At 37.2% G+C, this 22,248-nt stretch overlaps 1 protein-coding gene across 2 annotated transcripts in view; it reads left to right on the top strand.

The window, feature by feature from the left end:
• ntng2a (netrin g2a) overlaps positions 1–22,248 on the top strand; it is a 75,322-nt gene that overhangs the window by 43,723 nt on the left and 9,351 nt on the right. For both annotated transcript variants that reach the window (XM_046872145.1, XM_046872146.1), the window contains exons 4-5: positions 5,600–5,772; positions 8,755–8,778. In XM_046872145.1, coding sequence (XP_046728101.1) covers positions 5,600–5,772; positions 8,755–8,778 — 197 coding nt within the window. The remainder of the gene's footprint in view (positions 1–5,599; positions 5,773–8,754; positions 8,779–22,248) is intronic.

Here is a 22,248-nt window from a genome sequence, read left to right on the forward strand (position 1 = left end):
ATTTGGTACAGAATAAAAAAAAACACCAACATAGGCCCATTGTCAAAACAGGTCTTCGAGCAGCTATAAATATTTGACTTCTTTTCAAGTGACTCTTTCGTCTTGAAGACTGTCCTTTTATAGTCTTGGAGGTAATTTACTAATACAATGCATTGACACTGGAGACTCCTTCCATAAATGAAAGCCAAACATTTTTCTCACATTAATCATGACTAATAACATTGTAGAATTTAGCTTTATTTAATAGCTATAACGTTTACGTAAAGAATGAGTACATTAATAATTCTGCAGCTGCAACACACTTCTGATGAATCCGATTCAAGAGTTCAGCAGAATTTAAAAAGTGTACATATGCCACATATAAAGAATCCCTTTCTATACAGACAGGTTGGTCTAGTGAAAGATGCCATCGGACCCTGAAGAGCTCTGAATTTTAATATCTTTGCTGGTTAATAGAATTTTGTCGATTAGGTCCGAAATTGGTAAGGGCCTTGGCTTTTACAATTGATTAATGCCTTGGTGAAATCGGTAATCTTCCGGTCGCTCTAGGTTGTCCCAGTAGACACGGAGGGAACTGACAATGATTAACTTATTGAGATTGAGACTTGATGGCTGTGTGCTCTTGGAAAAATCCCTGAATGAAAGACACTCTGATTGACATCAAGTTTTAATTACGGCTTCTGGGTCTCTGAAGAGTGGCATTGGTTTGGCTCTAGAGGCCATGGAAAAAAAAGTCAGACTTAATTAAAGTAAATGAAGTGGAATAAAAGCCCACTCTGTGGACGAGCTGGCGTTATCTACCATGTTGTGAGTGTCAGGACATGAGAAGGAGCGGTAAGGAAAGGGATACAGATGGAATGTGGACATCAGCCCCGTGAGACGGTTCTCAAGCTGTCTCAAGTCATCATTAAAGTCTGAGTAAAAGTCAATTTACATAAAATATTGACTCGTCTTTGCTTTGATAAGACAAATATGTTTCATAATGCATAGGCATGCTGTACCAAGGAATTTTTATTAATAGGGATGAAAATGAACACGATTGCGGTACATAAAGTACAACAACAACAACAAGTATATATCGAGTTCCTGACTCTTTGGACACAGTATGACCTCAATATGTTCCGTCTATTTTTTGCTTCACTACTGAAAATAAATTGTAAAGATGCCACCCTTGCTTTATAGTTTGTTGAATAGCTCACTGGCCAGCTCATATTGATTTGGACATTCATGTTAAAGGTGCTTCTGGAAAAAATTGGTGTTTTTTCGTCCTATATTCCTGAAAACATATCTCTGCTGATGATATCTATTATGCCATCTAACACTACTGGTTTAAACTAAGAAGTGGAATTAAACATTGTGAAACGTCCCAGTGCAGCTATAAGCAGTGGTGGGTGAAGTACACAAACCATATACTTAAATGAAAGTAGAGATACAGTAGGTAAAATATGACTCCAGTAAAATTGACTCAAACTTTCACTTGAGTAAAAAGTTCGAAAGTATTTTCCTTCACATGTACTTAAGTATCCAAAGTACTATGATTTATTATGGCTATAATGTTCCTATTATCATTTTTGTCACAAGACTCTTTGCTTAATCAACTCAGTTAATGTGAAAAGACTCTAATGTTTCTCTTAGCACACAATCTATTAATAGAATGATATTAATGAGTTAAACACTAATTGATATCTATTCAAAATTATCATGAGCCAAAACCTACTTAAAAAAATGGACACGGGTGTTGTGGCAAGTAAGAGTCAGTAGTTTTTCCATCATTTATTATTCTCACAATGTTCTGCTTGCTGCTGAACTGCTGCTGAATTGTATGTTGGTGATCAGTAGATACCAACAAGCTGCATTTAAAACAAGTTTCAAACCCTGACCTGTGGATTGCTGTGTGTTTGACCAGTCAAGTTTTTATTCTCATAAATAAAAAGGAGCGACTGATTTCACAAAATGTAGTTGAGTAAAAAGTATTTGACTTTAAAATGTAGTGAAGTTAAAGTGAACGTCTCTCCAAATGGAAATACTTAAAGAAAGAACAGATACGCAAAAAAAAAGCTACTTAAATACAAGAATGAATTACATTTACTTCCTTGTTGTCCACCACTGCAAATAGATAATATGGGCTTATTTGTAACTCCACTTAACTAATCAAATTAGATGACCAGAGCTATTTATTGTATACTGTAATGTGTTATGAACATATTGAATACAACAGCCATTACAAACCAAACGTGCAGAATGTTTTTGTGGCCAGAAAGTTTGACAACACATCTGGTTAAGACTTTTCATCTTTAGGCCATGAAACCTAATCAGCATGAGTGGAAGCCTTTACTTTCATGCCAATAACCAGTCAGATATAAAGCTTGCAGAACAAAGAAAGACCATGAATTGACTGTGAATAATGCTTTTATGTTTATACACTGACAAATTTCATTCACTTATCTTTAGTATCTGCCTGGTCAGGGGCATAGTGGTTTAGATTAGGCTATTACTTTGTTTATAATTTGGGAAAGATATAACAACATTAGTAAAAAAAATGTCACAAGTTTAAAAAAATTGCACATATATGTTAAAGTTTCTGGGTTTAGCTACAGCAATTTATCAGATACAGATATAAATATTTGAATCAATAAAACATACTGTATACAGGTCCCTACAATTACAGTTGAGATTAGCTTAACTTTGCTTTCGAATTAACGATGAGCTCTGCTGTGAAACTTAGCCCTATAAACTTAGCATTAGATTAGTATTCATTCTCCTTAATGCTATTTGAAATTCTGATTAAACCCTAAGTGCACACCGAGTGAGGATTTCGCATAAGCAAAGGTGGTAAAAAGTGATCTAATTATTAAAGAATGATGTACTCTCCAGCGGCATTAACTTTTTTTTATTCGTTTTGTAGATGCCAAATGTGAGCCATAATCTTATTATACAGCAATATACCGACTATGTAAGGTTTTAGTTACTGGGTGTTGTCATGGAAAAAAAAAATAGGTCAGTTTCATAAATATTTCATGCAAATACTTAGTCGCTCATGCCATCCTTCATGGAAAATGGACGGTGGAGTTGCTCCCTCCAGTGGGAAGAAAAGCATCAGGATTCATTCATTTATTTGATTATGTAGACCGTAATTTTGAAAGTCATCATTTCCATACAAACCCACTTTACTCACTTCACCTACTTAACCTTGCATATGAGAGAGCCTATGCGTGAATAGTGGTTATAAGTTGGGGGTCCAGAGGCTGAACTTTGTGCCATTTTGAACTTCTTTCAGCAAAGGCAATAAGACGAGCAAAAGAAGCCCTACCTGATAGCAGATGCCACCTCAGTATCTTCCATTTATTTTAATTAGTGGTGAAATCATCTCTCTCTCTTTTGCACCGTCTCTGTCTCTCTTATTTGCTTGCGTATTTCCCCCTGAAGCAGAGCAGTTGGATGTCATTTACTTCAGTATTTGTCTTTACTTTTTTTTTTCCCCTTTCCGTTTTTGCTGCAGTGAGCTTTCACACGAGAACAAAGCCTGATCAAGTCTTCCCTAACTGATGTGCTGTCATCTAGTCTCATAGAGAATTCTCTCCTTCTACTTTCAAATCATGCAGCTTCTTCACACATGTTCCGCTTTTGGTCATTTAGTCTAAAACCTGGTTGTAGTGTTATGCCAGGTGAAACATTGCAGACTTCAATAGAACAATTTCAATCATATCTTCATCTACTGCATCTGGAGCGAATGACTTCAAACAGTTATTGTGGTGTAGTACATTGTTCTGGGAAAGAACTAAAGATCTAAAGAACTTGGAAAAGCATCCATGCACTTATCATTCAGATTCAGATCATTTTACAAAGAAAAAAAAGGTAAAACACAGGTAGTACATGAGACCAGTTTGTTTGTTATCATGTAGAAGAGTGATTAAGAGAAAGCTTCGGCTTCTGTCTTTTATGGAACAGTTGCAATGTACATACACAAATACTGCACATAGTTTCTGAAAACCAGCCAAACAAAATATGCTTTTAGAGTTTTAGTTTTCTGAAATAAATAAATGTATGCATCTATTTGTGTGTTGTTTTTGTTGCATATTCCTTTGACAAATGATGCAAGATGTGGGTGGTGATAAGGGTGCAGCAGCATCCATGACTTTCAGAATACTTTTAATTATAAATGCTAAAATACTACTACTATTTTTACTACTCCTACTACTATAACTACTACTACTTTTACAACACCAACCCCCAAAAAAGTTGTGAGACTGTAAAATGTAAATAAAAACAGAATGATTTGCAAATCTCATAAATTCATGTTCTATTCGCAATGAAACAAAACAACATATCAAATGTTAAAACTGAGAATATATATCACACATAACACGTCTCTGTTTACCACTGTGTAACATTATTTCTTCTGTCCATATACATCTGGGATGTACCAGTTGCTGAAGATTTGGGCGAGAAAATTTTGTCCCATATGTGTATTATACAGGATTATAACTTACAGTTATGGGTGTCCTTTGTTGTGTTTTTATTTCCAAATCTTTTCAAATGGTGTAGGGTCTAGACTGCATGCAGGCCAGATCAGCACCCAGCTTCTTCTACTACACAGTCATGCTATTGTAATAGAATGTAGTATGCAGTTAGCATTGTCTTGCTCAAATGTGTAAGACGTTTTTTTGTATGAAAGCATTTGTTGGCCTAAAACCTATGTATACGGTTTAGTATTGAAGAAGCCTTTTTAAATGTGCTAGCTGGACATTTCACAGGCAATAATGCACTTCCATACCATTAAAGATATGGCTTATTGAACTGAACGCTGATAACAAGCCAGATAGTCCCTCTCCTCTTTAGTCCAGTGTACGTGGCATCCATGGTTTCCGAAAAGCACATCTGGATCATGATGGTCATGTGTCTACATACTTTTGTTACCTTGAAGATACCTCCTAAAGTCCAACATACATTGTGAGATTCAAGCAAATTCCATTTTTCATATAGCAAAGCTTTCCCCATTTAGGAAAATGAGGTAATTACATATTGTTGATCAGGTATAATGAAACAGTGATGAGTGAAACACAAGCCTGTTCTCTACAAATGTACAAAAAAAAAATTGTATATTAAATTAAAACGTAGTCATGGTGTGACTGATAGAACCCTGCTGAAAACAGACCCTTTAGCATCGCATGCTTTAAAATAACAAATTAGTACCCAGTAACCACAGTCTCTGTTTCTCCTCACTGCTTTAGCTTCAGGGCGTCTCATGACAAACTAGGGATTTGGAGTTGTTTTACCCCTGTGGATTATTCATTTTCATGCAGAACCACTACATTTCCTGAAGCTCCCTGCCTGAACTTTCACTAGCATATCTGATTCGCTAATTAGCACGTAGCTTCTTCCACACAAGCCAGCTAATGAGATCTCTCAGGGGGCAGGAATGAATACCCAGGGCAGGGTTTTCAGTAGGGTAGTCCTTGCCCTTGGCTGTTCAGCAGGAATGCATTAGCCATAGCGTTAATTGGCTTGCCTCTTTCTTTCGCTCTAAGTATGTGTGTGTTTGTGTTTGTGTGTGTGTGTGTGTGTGTGTGTGTGTGTGTGTGTGTGTTTGTGCGCACAGGTGCAAGTGTAACCTTCACGCAGGACAGTGCACGTTCCGCGACGGCAGCCTCCAATGTGACTGCGAGCACAACACCACGGGGCAGGACTGCGCTCGCTGTGAACGAGGCTTCAAGGCCAAGTCGTGGAAGCCTGGCTCGTACCTGCCCACTCCCAATGGATCTCCCAACACCTGTAAGCACTGTGTGCATGTCATACAAACACACTCACACACACTCACACATACACACGAGAAAGAGATGACAGTGAAAGAATATAGAGTATAACTAGCACACCTGCATGGGAGCACAAGCTGTATGAGCTTTAATGTTTAGAAGCTGGTCATGTCACTGTAAAATTAAAGAGACAGGAAGAAAACAAAATACACACACACACACACACACACACACACACACACACACACACACACACACACACACACATACCACTCAATCCCACTTCACAGCACACTCAATGAGTGCAGTGTTTCAACACTGTAATTTTTTTCCACTCTGAGGAAATTGCTGGCACATGTTAGTGTCAGATGTAGAGATAAAAAAAAAATGCGACTTTGTTTTAAAAAAAAAAAAGTAAATCAGTCATTTGTTCTCACTCCCTTGTTACCCGGTCTTCTTGTTTCTCTTCAAGCGCTGTTCAATCGCTCCCTCTTGTCCCTTTCCTCTCTCTGTAACTCTTTCTTGGACCCTTGTTGCCTTGTCAGCTGTTCATGTGAAATTTCCTCTAATCAGTGTAATGAGGTATCTACAGCCAATATGGCTCATTTTACAATTAATTTCACAAGTCTTGATTCAGTAAAGGTTAGCTTCTTTGTTGTTCGTACAAGCAAAATAACATCTCGCTTGTTTTATATACCCCAAAATTATGACTTGGTTTGATAGAGTTCGGCTTTCTATTATATACTGGTTGCACGTTTGCGCATCATACACCAATGGCGATCAGTCAACTCACATACAGACAAGCGGTGGAATAGAGCATCAATGAAACAATTAGTAAAGAATAAAACACAACTGTGTGGTGTTATGAAAAAATAAAATAACGACACGGTTGTGTGATGCTTATTAATTATTGTTTGTAAGTTGGTTATGCCTAGTACGTCCTGAAAAAGTGTCCCTCAACAAAAAAATTATAAATAATCGTCAAATTGTTGCAGTAAATAGAAATAAAACATGTATTCCAACAATTTGCTACTTATTTATTATTTGTTATTATTATAAGAGCAAAACCTTTATCGAATTATTTTCCCCCTGTTTCTACCAATCTACTGTAAGACACAAAAGCACAACATTCCTCTATATGAAGACTTTCAATTAATAACAACTTACAATTAATAAGATTGCATATGCAAGATAGTATCAAAATAGTACGCAATTTTCACCCCATGCAAATCGGCAGTGTAATGTGGTATCGGCAGTTGGCGCTTAAAATTTTATTAGTGGGTGGACCAATCACCCTTTCACTTTTGCCAACAAATCGGTAGACAGATCGTGCACGCTTTATTGTCTTTGCTCTCGTTGCTAGTCGACATCTTGTTATATTCCCCGACGTTCAACCTCCGTGTTCGACATGTGTGCACTGCATTGGACCACCTGTTGTGGCATCAAATTGTGTTTAAGAGAGAGGAGTGCGAGTTTTACAGAGAATCAACCATCTTTCTAGGTTATGTCATCAGCCAACAAGGGGTTGAGATGGAGCAAAGTGGAAGCAGTGACAGCCTGGCGTCCACCAGCCACTATCAAGGAATTACCAAGAAAACCCAAGAAACTGCAGTGGTCACAGCAGACACGAAGAGGGCTTTTGGGGAGCGTTGATTCACCATGGCCCTGATTCTACAACACCCAGACCCCAATGTTCCCTTAATAATTGAGGTTGATGCCTCCACTTGTGGAATCTGGGGCATACGTTCTCAATGCCATGGTCACCCCAGGAAACTGTTTTACTGTGCATATTACTCACATAATTTAACCCCCACTGAAAGTAACTATGATGTAGGGAACACAGAGTTACTGTCTATAAGGAAGCACTGGAGGAATGGAGGCACTGGTTAGAGGGATCCCAACACCCCTTTCAAATAATCACTGACCACCACAACGTTGAGTGCATCAAAGGAGCCAAAAGAATAAATCCACGCCAACCCAGTGGGCATTGTTTTTCAAAAGGTTTTATTTCAATGTCACCTACCGCCCCGGCTCGAAGAAATGCAATGCAGATGCTCTCTTGCACAGTTTTGACCCCATTGTAAAACCACTCACACCAAAACTGATCTTGCCCATGTCAGACATTATTGCTCCTGTTCAGTGGGATACTATTAAATATTGTGTTCCTCAGTGCAGACCAAACCGGTTCCCATAGTTAATAGTTCATGCTTTTTGTTTTGTTGTGTACCGAACTTTCTCTCATCTTTGTGTTTTTGGATTTGGTTGCTTCGCGGACTGCTTTCATGTGTATCGGACTTATTTGCTGGTGATCACGACTTGTTTTGGATTACGTTTGTGCTTTTGTTCTTATTAAACCACATAAGAATTCTACCATGCCTGACCTGGGGATTATGTCACAGCTAGTCCCTGCACCAAATTGCTCCATAATTTGCATATTTTCTCAACTTTGTCACATTTCTGGACATGCCATATCTATTCGCCAAACATCCTTATCATTAATGTCCTCAAAAGTCGGCAGAAATCTCCAGCTTATTCCTGAAAGGAATGTATTCTGTATGCTTTGTTGCTCCATGTCACTGTGTAAACATAGCATTATTAGGGATTTTTTATAAATCATGGCTTAAAAAAAAAAAAGGAAAAATGAAACCAAACAATGCAGGCTGTTTTATTTTAGAGCATACACAAATGTCTAGCTGTTATATCAGGATGCGAAAAGCAGGTCAGACTTGTGTTGTATTTTTACCGGATTGCACCGAGTGCAGTTATTGCTGCACAAGCAGATTTCAGCGAGTTTAGAGGGAGACCCTGTGGGCTTTAAGAGGGTGTTGGATTACACCAGAGCACTTTTCACTCTTAATAATGGTGAACAGATCTTTGCTAATCGCATCAGCAAATCAGAAAAAAACCCCTCGATATTCTCAGGTGTTATGTCTAAGTAAGTTTTGCTTGCAATAAAGGAATTTTACTTAATACTCATAAAACCTTTGCTTTTGTGTTGCAGGTGAAGCGGCAGGTACACTTGGCAGTAAGTAAAAATGCTGATCTGGCTTTTGACCCATCGTGCTTGTGTTTGTTTTTGTGCCCAGTGTTTTCTTTTGCATGATTATTAACAGTTTTATTTTCGACTCTAACCACTAAGTAGAATTCACCTATTCTACATTTTCCCACAGTTTTCTTGACTTGCATAGCAGTAGTCTATGATTGCTGAGGGTTTGTGTAATCTAAAGCTTCTCTATGGGAAAAAATGGACTTACATTAAGTGTGTATGTAAAAATGTAACACTTTCATCACTTTTCATTTACTGATTGATTGGTTCATTCATTCGATCAATTTGTAATTGAAGCTAATAGTTTTAGTCTTTTGTCAGAAATAACTAAACAGATTTTTATTAATTTTTTTTTTTTTTTATAATTAATTTTATCCTACTAACCTAAAAAAATTGCAGTTACATTTATTAATCCATAATATAATTGTTTATTACATTTTTACTTTAAATTCTCCCACTTTAAGTACACAAATGGAATCGTTTTGCAAAAGTTTTCATGCTTTTTTTTCTCAAATGTACATTATCACTATAAGATAAGTCATTATTAGGGATATTAGAGAAGTGCTAGCTCGGATGCTAGGATGTTGAACGTCTGATCAAGATGGAGTTCAGATTTAGCTGTCAGAGAGTGCTACTGATTTTCTATAGGCATGTACAGTCTGGAAATAAGAGCTAGAAAGAAATCAGTAACAGTCTTAACTTTTTATATTATTCTGTGTATTTTATCTTTGGTGGTGCTGTTGTGTTGCTTCTGCAAAAGTCCAAAGACTACTGTCAAAAATGTCAGATGAACTCCTAATCTGAATATAGATTAGATTTCAACCCAATTTTCTTTGTGCATAGAACAAATACAGAGCTAATAAAATGCAGTTAGCATCCAACCAGAAGTAAAATAGCTATGTAGGTAGTCCCCGACTTACAATTGAGATGTGTTCCGATGACCCCAGTGTAACTTAATATCGTAATTCAGGACCTAGGAGTCTTAAAGAATGGTGATCTGTATGGAGTAGTATACTAAAATTTGTTAATAATTCAACAATTAACAGTACATATAAATTGCAATTTACACTACCGTAATTTATAAACTTTACAGTAAATAAATATAGTATGTGGCAATGGGCAGACCCGGACGCACTCTGTTTTAGTGTCCGCTGATGCCAACTACTAATAGTTTCAGCCAGATGCCAGATGCGTACATCCTGGCAAAGTCCTAACATCTTGTATGAAAATCAAAATGCTGTGTGAAAATATTTTGACAGTATTTTTGTCGTCATAGAAAAATCTGTAAATCAGCGAGTACCTGTATATGTAGAAATAAGGTAAAAATGTCCATTGACCATTAGGTAACTACACAGAGATCATATAGTAATTGTACAGTAATGTGCAAAGAGGAAAGCTGAAGAATGAAGTATAAGCCAAATAACATGGTAAGGCAAATGACAAGGGACAAATGGTATTAAAAGTGCAAACAGTACATTACAGGATTTTCTTTAACATGTGTCTGGACGGGGTCACAATGGTCATTTACATTTTCTGGGGAACAAATGACCTCTGTAACATGATGATTTCATGTATTGTTCAGCTTTCAGATGATTGGCTGATTTCCTAGTCGTGTCGTCTGATTATTTCCCAATCATGGGATACTGTTAATATTGCAGCTGATTGTGTGAATATTAATCTTTGAAATTCAAAGCCCAGAGAGTATTTAATTGATTTTAAGGCTTATAAAGGTTTATGTACTATATCTTGTTGCCTTGCGGGATATTAATAATTTACAGAGAAGGGGGCAGCACAATTGTGTTCAATCGAGGGAGTCAGAGTGGTATGTGCCAACCCTGCTGTCACTCTTACCACGCTAAAACCCACAGCGGTTCAGGATAGGCCACGTCGAGCTCTGTTCAGCTTATAAATATCTTAGACCTGGGCATCTCAGCTCCTGTTTAATACTTTGAGCCACCTCTGAAAGCGCAGTCACAGGTTAGAGGTGAAAGCTGCTCAGCCCGTTATTAGACATGTGCCCGCTGACATCACGTGTAGTCTTTCTGTGGATGGTGTGATAAAGCAGAGGTGTAGAGGTGTAGAAGTGGCAGTCTGTACTGTGTAGGCATGTATGTTGTAGGTGTGAGTGTTAGAGTGGGAGAGAAAGCAAGCAAGCAGAGAGAGAGAGAGACAGAGAGAGACATGAGGGACCTTTTTATTTGTCCATTTCAGTGGCTCAGATACCGCACTGGTACAACAGTATTGCATCAAAATGTAACTGTGAGCAGTTTCTCTCGCTGACCCCTGAACTCTGACATGTGAGAGAAGCTCAGCAGGGGAGGCACTTTATTACAGCTGTGTGTATTGCAGTGGCCTTCCCACAATCCCCGAGCTCCCAGGCTTCAATCACTTGCGGTTATTGCAACAGTGCATTAGCAAGACACACATGCTGTACGTTGCTCAAGGTGATAAAACCAAAAGGAAGTCAGCAAAAAATGTAAAATAAATCAATCAGTAATTTTTTTTTTCCCCCTCCTATTAAGCTCAGAAATTAATGCAGCACAATCCCCTGGTGCAATATATTTTAATCAACTTTGGTCCATTTTGCAGTAATGTCCAGATTCAATGGAATCCATAGAATTTTACATTAAAACAAATTCTATCACATATATACACGAATAAAAAAAAATTGTGGACACTTGACCATAAGATTCGTTTGTACTTTTAAACATCTTATTCCAAATGTTGTCCCATTTGCTTTTTTATTGAACCCAACTTTTCTGGGAAGATGTTCCACTACCTTTTGTGGAGATTTCTTCTCATTCAGCCACAATGTGGTTAGTGAAAGCAGGTACTGATGTAAGTTGAGGTGAGGAGGACTGGGGTGCAGTCAGCATTCCAATTCATGTACTGTTTTTAGAGTACAGTGCAAGTTTTAGGCACTTGTGAAAAATGCTGTAAAAATAAAAATAAAAGTGTTCATAATATATATCAATTAACAAAATGAAAAGTAAACAAACACAATCCAAATCAAATCAGTATTTGGTGTGAACACGCTTTGCCTACAAAACAGCATAAAATCTTCCTGCTGTTTGCGGTACCTTGCACACAGTTTTTTGAAGGAACTCGGCAGGTAGGTTGTTCCAGACATCTTGGAGAACTGAGTACAGATCTTTTGTGGATGTAGGCTGCCTTAAATCCTTCTGTCTCTTCATGTAATTCCAGACAGACTTGATGACATTGTGATCGGAACTCTGTGGGAGCCCAAACTATCACTTCCAGGTCTCCTTGTTCTTGTCTACACTGAAGTTTTTAATGAAATTTTTTCACAACTGCCTAAAACTTATACAGTACTGTGTGTGTGTGTGTGTGTGTGTGTGTGTGTGTGTGTGTGTGTGTGTGTTTTATAGAATTCTCTATGGTCCAAACGCCTGTTTTCATCCACTCCTCCCATTTCCTAAACGATTTAAAAGCTAATTCTGTGGTCTGAACACTGTGGAATTTTGATATTAAATCCCCATTACACTCTTGACCCTGAATACAAATGATTGTATGTTTAGAACTAGGCCTATGCCTGCTGTCATGAGAATACTGTACAGCTGAGCCAAGCCCACATGAACCAACACCTTGTTCTCATGAATTTCTTTGGTGCTTGTGCTATTACAATGTAAATCAGGGCTGTAGGAAATGGGATTATAGAATTGAAGTGTATGAAAGTGGTGTTTGTGGCATTCTGAGTGTGTGTGTGTGTGTGTGTGTGTGTGTGTGTGTGTGTGTGTTTGTGCGTGTGAGGCACACTTGTTTTAGTTTCCACTTTTTCAATGCCACAATGATTACCCACACGAGGCATCTTGACTACATGCATGTAAGAAAGCCGTGGCATGCTTAAAGTTTCATGATGCCTCCAAATATTTTTAAGCTCCAAAGTAAGAATGGTTCTTTTTCATTTAGTCGTGCGCGAACCATTAAACAGTGGCATGTCACTCAACTCATTTGTCCTTGATTAAACTTTCAGATGCTGATCCTAAACTAGCGAGGTGACCGAATCAGTGAAGTATAAAGATAAGTGCGATCAGCTGCGTTTTGTCAAAAGCATTTTGTATTTAAATCTTTGATCAGGTTAACTTCTAGAGCAAGGGAACAATTCAAAGAGCTTACTCTAAGTAATCAACACTGTCTTGATTAGGTGTGTCTGTCAAAGTTTTTGTTTTACTACTTTTTTCCCTCACCACATCCATAAACCTCCTCCTTGACCTTCCTCTTTTCCTCCTTCCTGGCGGCTCGATTCTTAGCATTCTACTACTGATATACCCCATGTCTCTCCTCTGCACATGTCCAAACCATATCAATTTCTCCTCCCTCACCTTGTCTCCTAAACGTCCTACATGTGATGTCCCTCTAATAAACTCATGTCTAATCCTGTACATCCTCCCAATGAAAACCTCAACCTCTTCAGCTCTGCTACCTCAGCTCCACCTCCTGTCTTTTACTCAATGCCACTGTCTCTAAACCATACAACATCGCAGGTCTCACCACAGTCCTATAAACTTTCCCTTTTACTCTCACAGATACTCTTCTATCACAAATCACTCCTGTCACTCTTCTCCACCCACTCCACCCTGCCTGCACTCTTTTCTTCACTTCTCTAACACACTCTCAATTACTTTGCACTGTTGACCCCAGGTACCTGAACTCCTCCACCTTCTCCAACCTCTTCTCCCTGCAACCGCATCACTCCACTGCCCTCCCTCTCATTGACACACATGTACTCTGTCTTACTTCTACTGACTTTCATTCCCCTTCTCTCCAGTCTCTTCTACGTGGTGAGAGTAGGGAGCAGGTAGATTTAAATGATTCATAGACAATGCCCTTGTGCACAACGCAAGCTACATGAACATATGAGTTTAGGGTTGGAGTGGCTTGCTATAGAGCTCCAACCTCAACCCTACTGAACATCTTTGGGAAACCTGACACTGATAGAACCCCAGGCCTGCGAACGAACGAACGAACGAACGAACGAACGAACGAACGAACGAACGAACGAACGAACGAACGAACGAACTAACTAACTAACCAATGAACTAACTAACTAACTAACTAACTAACTAACTAACTAACTAACTAACTAACTAACTAACTAACTAACTAACTCATTCCCTTGTGGCTGAATGAGCACAAATAAACACAAACACCTTCTTAAAATCTAGTGTGACATCCTCCCAGAAGAGTGAATGTTATTAAACAGCAAATAGGTTCTAAAAAGCGCATGCTAATCTTATAGTCAGGTCCCTAAACATTTGTCTGTATAGTGTATTTGATATTTGATCTAATTATTTATGTAAAGTAGTTATTTTATTCAAACATTTTTTTAATTGTTTAATTAAATAACACAAACCAGATTATAATGTGAAGTAAAACATAATAGAAATGGTAAGAAATGGTATCTAAGTTACTGTAGGTAGTTTTATAAGTAACTTAGGAGTCACATTTTGAATGTTATGAATTTAAATGACAAAGATATTGTATATAATTTGATGTCTCTGAGCTTACAGTAACAGCCTTATCCAGGGCAATTTACATTTGTCTCATTTGTACAACTGATGGGGTTGAGTGTCAGCTTGGTGTAGCTGGGATTTGAACTCATGACTTTCAGACCCACAGTCCAAAGCTTGAATCAATAAGCTATCACCTCCTTGAGCTCTGGCCTACAAACATTTTGGAAAAGATTCTGGTAATACAATATTATTTCAAATCCAGAATGTTTTTTTATCATGTCATGCTCAACATAGAACCTCGAGTGCCACATATTTTGGAAGGGAAAAGTAAATTACACCTCAAAGAGTGAAGGTATTTCTCTGCTTTATTCACTCAGGTTTGACAGACGGTCTGACTCTCCGCTCTATTGAAACGTTTTTATGAATCCAGCTTTCAAGGTGGACTCATGATAGACTGCCAAATGCCAGTGCACAGACAAAAAAGTATTAAAGAACATAAGGTTTTAAATCAAAGCTTTCCAGTGAGGCAGCCATCATTTTCCCGGGTTTTGAATGGAAGTTTAAGCAATGCACTATGTAGTATAATCTCATCCATCATTCATAGCTCGGGATTGTGGATTGAAGCTCTCGAAGGTGAGCTGTGACACGAACATACTCAATCCTTACTCCTAAAGGATAGACAAACAAAGCGGGAGAGATTGAAAGAGAGAAACAGACAGGATGAAGAAGATTTGAAGTTGGGATGATGAATGTTTATTAATCTTGTGGGTCTCCCATCAGTCCCAGAATAACTCATACCGGCAATCTACCCAGCAAAGGCACTGGTAACACCCTGGTGTCTCCTGCTGTTTAGAGATTACTTCACTGAGATCTTGTCTCTGGGAGTTAGAGCAGCAGAATCCATGTGCTCAAAAAGAAAGAAAATGCTGCTTGTCTTTCTGCCAAAAAGCTACATTTATATTATGGAATTAGCATCAATTCAGGAACAGCTTTGATACAGTAATTAATATTTGGGTTTTGAAATGTTTGCAGCATAAAATAAAAGCTTCAAGTGGTCTATGTCATATATTCAATGTAATATGGGCAGTTTTATTGAAGCAATGATGGATTCTGATGCAAACAAGTAATTCCTGTATTTTGATTGTTATAGATAGATAGATAGATAGATAGATAGATAGATAGATAGATAGATAGATAGATAGATAGATAGATAGATAGATAGAAAGATGGATGGATGGATGGATGGATGGATGGATGGATGGATGGATGGATGGATGGATAGATAGATAGATAGATAGATTTATGTTATTTATGTTATGGTATATAGAGTTTTTATATCCACTGTATATACCATAACGTAAGAAGATGTAAAGAATGCGCAGGACATTCTTTATGACTACAGCCATTGTGGGTTGTTTATTATTATGCTTGAACAGATTATATTGGTGTGTATCTACAATTCTAAGGAATTTACTTGGTTCTACTGTATTTTCTGATATATATATATATATATATATATATATATATATATATATATATATATATATATATACAGACTGTAAGCAGTCGTGTTAATTGAAACCGCTGCAACTCTAAATATATAAATAATGCAAATGCGTTGTTCATGTTCACCTTAACGAATAGAAATCTTTTGAGCTTTTTCCAGCTCACATGACTTTTGAGAGCCAAATTAGAGGAACGTAAGGAAGATGGTTTAAGATGACAACTTTTTCTCTCATCTGGTTTACATCACAATTAATAGTATACCAGTGAGGAAAAGTAAAGACAGTAGTCAAGAGGTTCAGCATGAACATTAGCGTTTAGCTGTTTATGTATTTTTTAATACTGAACTTTTTGGTTGTTCTCCGTGAACGGCGAATGCTATTGGCCATGCCGGATATTCACACCTCTCACTTATTAGCTATTTTTACATTGTTCACGCTGTTTGTTTTCCGCCTTGACAGCGAACCATGTAACTGAATAGCGCATAGAAAAGTGAAAAAAAGGGAAGGAAAAAATAAATAAAAACAGGTATACTGTACCTGCATACCCGAACATAAACACACTAACACATGCGCACACACACACACACTCTCATTCACACAGTCAGTGTGTGAATGCCTTGTTCAGAGTGCTTTGTTTTGTAGTGATGGGAAAACACAGAGAGGCCGGAAGAGCTGTGGATCTTTTTTTGCCACTATTCTAGCATAGTGGCAGATGGTGGTTTTTGTTGGGGCGAGGGGGGGATCTGAAGTGTGCCAGTCCTCACGTTACACACTCCTGCTGGCCATATGCTTGCCCTCCTGATGCTCCGCAGGCAAATCTCCGCTCTACAGAACACCAAGGCCAGGACAGGACCTACAATGTTTTCTCTTTTTCTCTCTTTTATTTCATCTCTCTCTTTTACACAGCACTCATAAAGCCTGAAACGAATCCTAATGCACTGTACAGTAACGTCTTGTACACACACCCGACTATGGATATAAATATGAGATGTGCTTCTTTTAACATTATTTTTAGAAAGTTCATTTGAATTAGATTCGAGGTTTAACCACGATCGAGATTCCCACAGGATACAAATCGTGAAAAGGTGAAGGTCGTTGTGGATGATATGATTCGTCTATTGAACGGTGCATTTACAGTATTTATTATTCCTTCATCCTTAGAAATTGCCTGGACAGGACAAAGTGGCTTCAACTTCTGCAAATGTTTTTGGAAAACAGTAGAACTAAATTCATTAGAAGGGTCGTTGCTGTATACTTGTCACATGTATTTTATACATACATCACATATCCTAAGGATGTAAAAAAGCACCCCAGAAGCACAGAAGGTTAAAGGCCTTGCTCAAGGGCCCAAGAGTGGCAGCTTGGTGATACTTGGGCTTAAACCCTCAATCTCCTGTTCAGTAAACTCAGAGTCTTAATTAATGATCTACCACTTCCCTTAGACAGACATATATAATCACTGTTTAAGCTGAATAGAAAACCCCCACAATGCTAGTATCCATATCAGGGCCGTGCACAGACATTTTGAGGGGCAGTGGACAAACCAATAAAAAGGGGCACTAAGGGGGTGGGTGCTTTTTAATACAAATTATCCAGTTGTTTCAAATATATAATTAAAGGGGAAGGTGAGGGGCACCTCAGCTAGTGAGGGCAGAGGGGCAGTGGCTCCAGCCACCCAGCAACCCCCTGTGCACAACCCTTATCTCTATTATCTTTACAAATAAAAAAAAACACTTTAGCTTTCAATTCACATACAGGTATGAATATTTGTAGCACTAAAAAATGATGCCTCTGTATTACACCCCTAATGCAAAGCCATAAAGTCAACTTCCTCACGCATGTCGAATAAAAACACAGATACACAATAATAGCACAATGATTAGTAGCTAAGGTTTATTTGATTCATAGTGTGTAACCAACTGAAAGCTTTGGACATGGTGTATTTGATAATAAACATTACTTTAATTTTATAACCGGTTGCAAATAACACCAACGCACAATAGAACATTGCTTCCCTGTAATTAATGTAGTGGCTCACTACAGGAGCAAATCTTTTCCTACCCAGCACAGCATTTGGCAAACATAGCTGTGGCATAGAGGTCTTTGCTATTAGCTAACGGAACACATGCAGTAATTTGTGGGAGTTAGATGAGTGGGCGGGTTTGTAATGCACAATTGGCAGTCTGTGGCTTGAGCCATGGTTTAATTATGAAGCCCTGGGGTGGGGGCGCGGCTTTAATAAAACATCAGCATGCCTGGGCACAGGAAGTGGCGGGAGGCGATAGGCATGCTGCGGCTTGCGCTTTTTGAATCCCAATGTACTGCTTAACAATACGGTGCTCCCTTAAATGCCAGGGAGACACCAGGACTCGTTAGAGTCCTAGATCACCTCGGGTTTGTGTATGCCATGATCTCGCTCGTCACCCATATATATATTGGATGGTGGACTCAATATAATGTCTTTGTCCTCAGTGCCCTTTTGTCTACCATGAATCGCTGAGGTCAGGCTAAATTCCCCCTGATGGGAAAAATAGTCTTGCTATTTGATCTACGTGTTAAAAAATCTCACAACACCCTCTGCTGACTAGACATCAAACCACCCCAGAGACATGCTGACTGCTGCTCCTGTCCCTACAGTCAGCTCTTCAGTCCCGGACCTGCTGTCCAACAATCCAGGTGGGAGCTACGGAGACTGCATTAGCATCCTGAGTCGCTCTGCTAGATGGATTAGTGTTGATTTAATGTGGCCTATTGAATAAAAATAGCTGCAGGCTGGTGCTTTCAATTAAAGCAGCTTTCTTTAGGGTGACATTTTCAATAATAGTAACTTTCCGATGGTTGTTTTTAATATATGAGCTCTGCTTATAGAAGTAGTGCTTCAGGCAGTTTTTCCAAGTTTGTATTTTGCATTAGCGTCGTTTCTGTGGTGACGAGATGTTTATTGCTTCTGTCCTGCAAGACAGCCATAATTGGATTCTGAAGTTTGTTGCGTTTCCTTTTGTGTGTGTTTCTTGCATAACCTAAAATGTGCAGGTGCACACTGTCTTTTTGTGTTCTAGCTCAATAAAAAAAACAACTATGATGACAGATTGGTAACTCCTGATTATGGAAATGCAGTGTGTTGTGTTTAAAACAACTGCCAAATGAATATGGACAGTATCACTAAACTACAGTAAACACTTGCATGTATTATTTAATAACCCAAAGAAGCAGAATTTACTGAAAATGTGCACTGTGTAATCACTGGCAGCCACAAAAATTAAGACTAAGTAAATAATAAAATTGATAATAATTGTTGTTGTTATAATATTAATAATATTGTTTTAATAATAATAATAATTATAATTATAAATATAAAAATTATTATTCTTATTAAAATAAATAATGATAATAATATGTATAATAATAATAATAATAATAATATTTATTATTCATTATCATTACAGTTTTATTAATTATTATGCAATTTTTAAATGTAATAACTTATTGCAATAATAATAAAACAAAGCATTATTATTACTACTATTATTATTATTATAATTATTGCAATAATTATAATAATAATATCATTATGATTATTATTTATTGTAATAATCTATTACATAAAAAATTATATAATGAATAAATAAGATGAAATAATAATGAATAAATTATTATTATTATTATTAGTAGTAGTAGAAGTAGTAGTTAAATAAAATAGAAATAGTAGTAAATAGTAGTATATAATGATAAATAAATATAAAAAAATAGTATATATTATACACCTTCATTTTAAGTAATAATACTGTTTTCTAATATATATAATATCTAATATATTTCTTATATATATATATATATATATATATATATATATATATATATATATATATATATATATATATATATATATAAGAAATATATTAGATATTATATATATTAGAAAACAGTATTATATATATATATATATATATATATATATATATATATATATATATATATATATATATATATAAAGAAAATAACTAATATATATAATATATTAGTTATATACAATAAATAATAATGACTATTTTACCATGGGGCTAGAACCATTTACTCATTTCTTTAATTGGGCTTTTCCTATTCCTCACTTCTCTTCCTCATGTCTAAGCGCATGCCTCTGATGAGGCAGCAAAAGGAAACGAAGACAGGAGAAATAGAGGTGAATGTCTTTACAAAATGAGATGTCCTTGCTCACCAAAGCATAATTTTAGAATGACTTAATGATTTTTATTTATTTATTTTTTATTTATACGTAGCATTACATAGTGCACTACAATCAAAACTTTCTCCTAGGAAGCACCTTGGCCTATATGCCTGGTTATTTAGTTATAATTCTGACTGCATTTAAAAAATTAGTACATCTTTAAAAATGTTGTGCTACAGTTCATTTTTACATGATGGGCTGAAGGACAGAGACTGAGAAATAAAGAAGGCATTAATTAGAGTTTTGGGTTGTTTTTCGGCTTCTCCCATTAGGGACCATCCACATGTTTGATTTGGCACATGTTTTACGCTGGATGCCCTTCCAAATGCAACCCTCCCCATTTATCCGGGCTTGGGACCGGCACTGAGGCTTGTGCAACCCTAATGGCTGGGGTTGTTTCCCTGACTGGGGATCGAACCCGGGCCGCAGCAGTGAGAGCACCGCATCCTAACCACTAGACCACCAGGGAACTGGTTGTTTTTTGAAGCTAAAATGTACCAATCAGGCATGTGAGAGGAGACAGTGAGCCTGGGGCTTAACACTAGCTCGCAAGATTTTTAGGTGTGAGCCAATTAACTATACTATCTAATATCCTAGATAATACCTAAGAACAGGGGTTAGCCAAATTAGCCAGTTATTTGAACTAGCAAATTACTAAATAGATGCTTAAAATCAATTCAAGGCCAATAATAGAGTTTAATAGTTGAGCTTGCTAACTTTGGAAAATGCTTAATATTAATAAAGCATTTTGTATGCACTAAAGCCAGTAGTGAAAAAGTCAAAGAACGCTAGCTAGCTATATTATTTTGAGAACTTTTGAAGTGAATAGCTGCTTAAATAAAGTTATTGTTATATATGGCTAATTTTTAGTTACAAGGAGGATCATGACAATTTGCTAAACTGTTTCAAATGGATTTAAAACATCAGTTCATTAGTACAATATCGGTTACAGCGATAGTTTTCTTAAATACAAATAGAAACCATCACAGAATTTTAAATACTATTGCAAATCAACACGAATACCATTATAAAACAATTAGCTGTTAAACATTAAAACTTGTACCATATGGTGTACATTAGGTAGAGTATTTATGAACCTTATTCACTAGACATTACATGTCAATAATAGAAAGTAAAGAATTATCAGTAGAGACCTATAGAGACCTACAGTTTCCTATTTAAAAGCAATACAATTCGAATTAAAATCACACATTTTCAAGTTTTTTAAGCAGTATAGTGGCATTACAATGAACACCTAAATATTGTAGTGATATACTTGTCCAGATCCTCTTGCGATATTTAAGCAATGTTTACTGTCCTCCTTAAATAATGGACGCAGCAAATAACCAGCCCATTGAGCCACTTTCCTCTAAAAGTGCACCCACACTGTGCCCCAGTGCCTTTGGATCATGATGTAGCACTAAGAGGTGCCAAAATCTACATTTTTTATTGCTGCAAGTAAATATATACAGATACACTATTTGGACATCGTGATTGGATTTGGGACATCCATGCTAACTGTGTCTCTGTAACAGCTACACATAAAAAAAGTGCACCTCAAACATACTATACCCTGAAGATTAGATCCTATAGTATCTTTATTGGCTCTCTATTACATGGTAATGTCAATGTAAACACTATATAGACAAAGGTATTGGTACATCTGACTTTTTCAGCCATATGTAGATCTTTCCCAAACTGTATCACAAACGATGTATCGGTACCGTATGCAGTATCAAACACAAACCTGTTTACAGCATGACAATGTCCCTGTGCGAAAAGTCAGCTCCATGAACATATCCTTAACACGGGTTGGAGTGGAAGATCTTGACTGTTAGAGCTCTGACCTCAGCCCTATTGATCACCTTTGGGATGAATTGGAACGCTAACTGCACCCCAGGTCTCCTCATTATAAACCAGTACCTGACTTTACTAACGCACATGTGGACTAAATATGGAATGGGATGTTAAAAAAACAACAATCTTATGGCAAGGTGTCTACAAACTTTTGTGCATATAGTGTAAGTGAGAGTGTACTGCAACAATTTCTTCGTTACAATCTTCACTGCATACCTTTAGACGACATTTGAACTTATATCAAGCAATCCCATGACCAGTTGTTTCGTTTCGAGAATCTTCACAATCTTGTGTTAATAATTGAAGAGCGTAAAATTCAACACAGGCAATGTTTATAGTCGTTCCTCGGCTCTGACACCTTGTCCTCCAGAGCATGTGAGTGTGCATA

The sequence above is a fragment of the Silurus meridionalis genome, chromosome 17 (assembly GCF_014805685.1).
Source record: "Silurus meridionalis isolate SWU-2019-XX chromosome 17, ASM1480568v1, whole genome shotgun sequence".
Lineage (NCBI taxonomy): Eukaryota > Metazoa > Chordata > Actinopteri > Siluriformes > Siluridae > Silurus > Silurus meridionalis.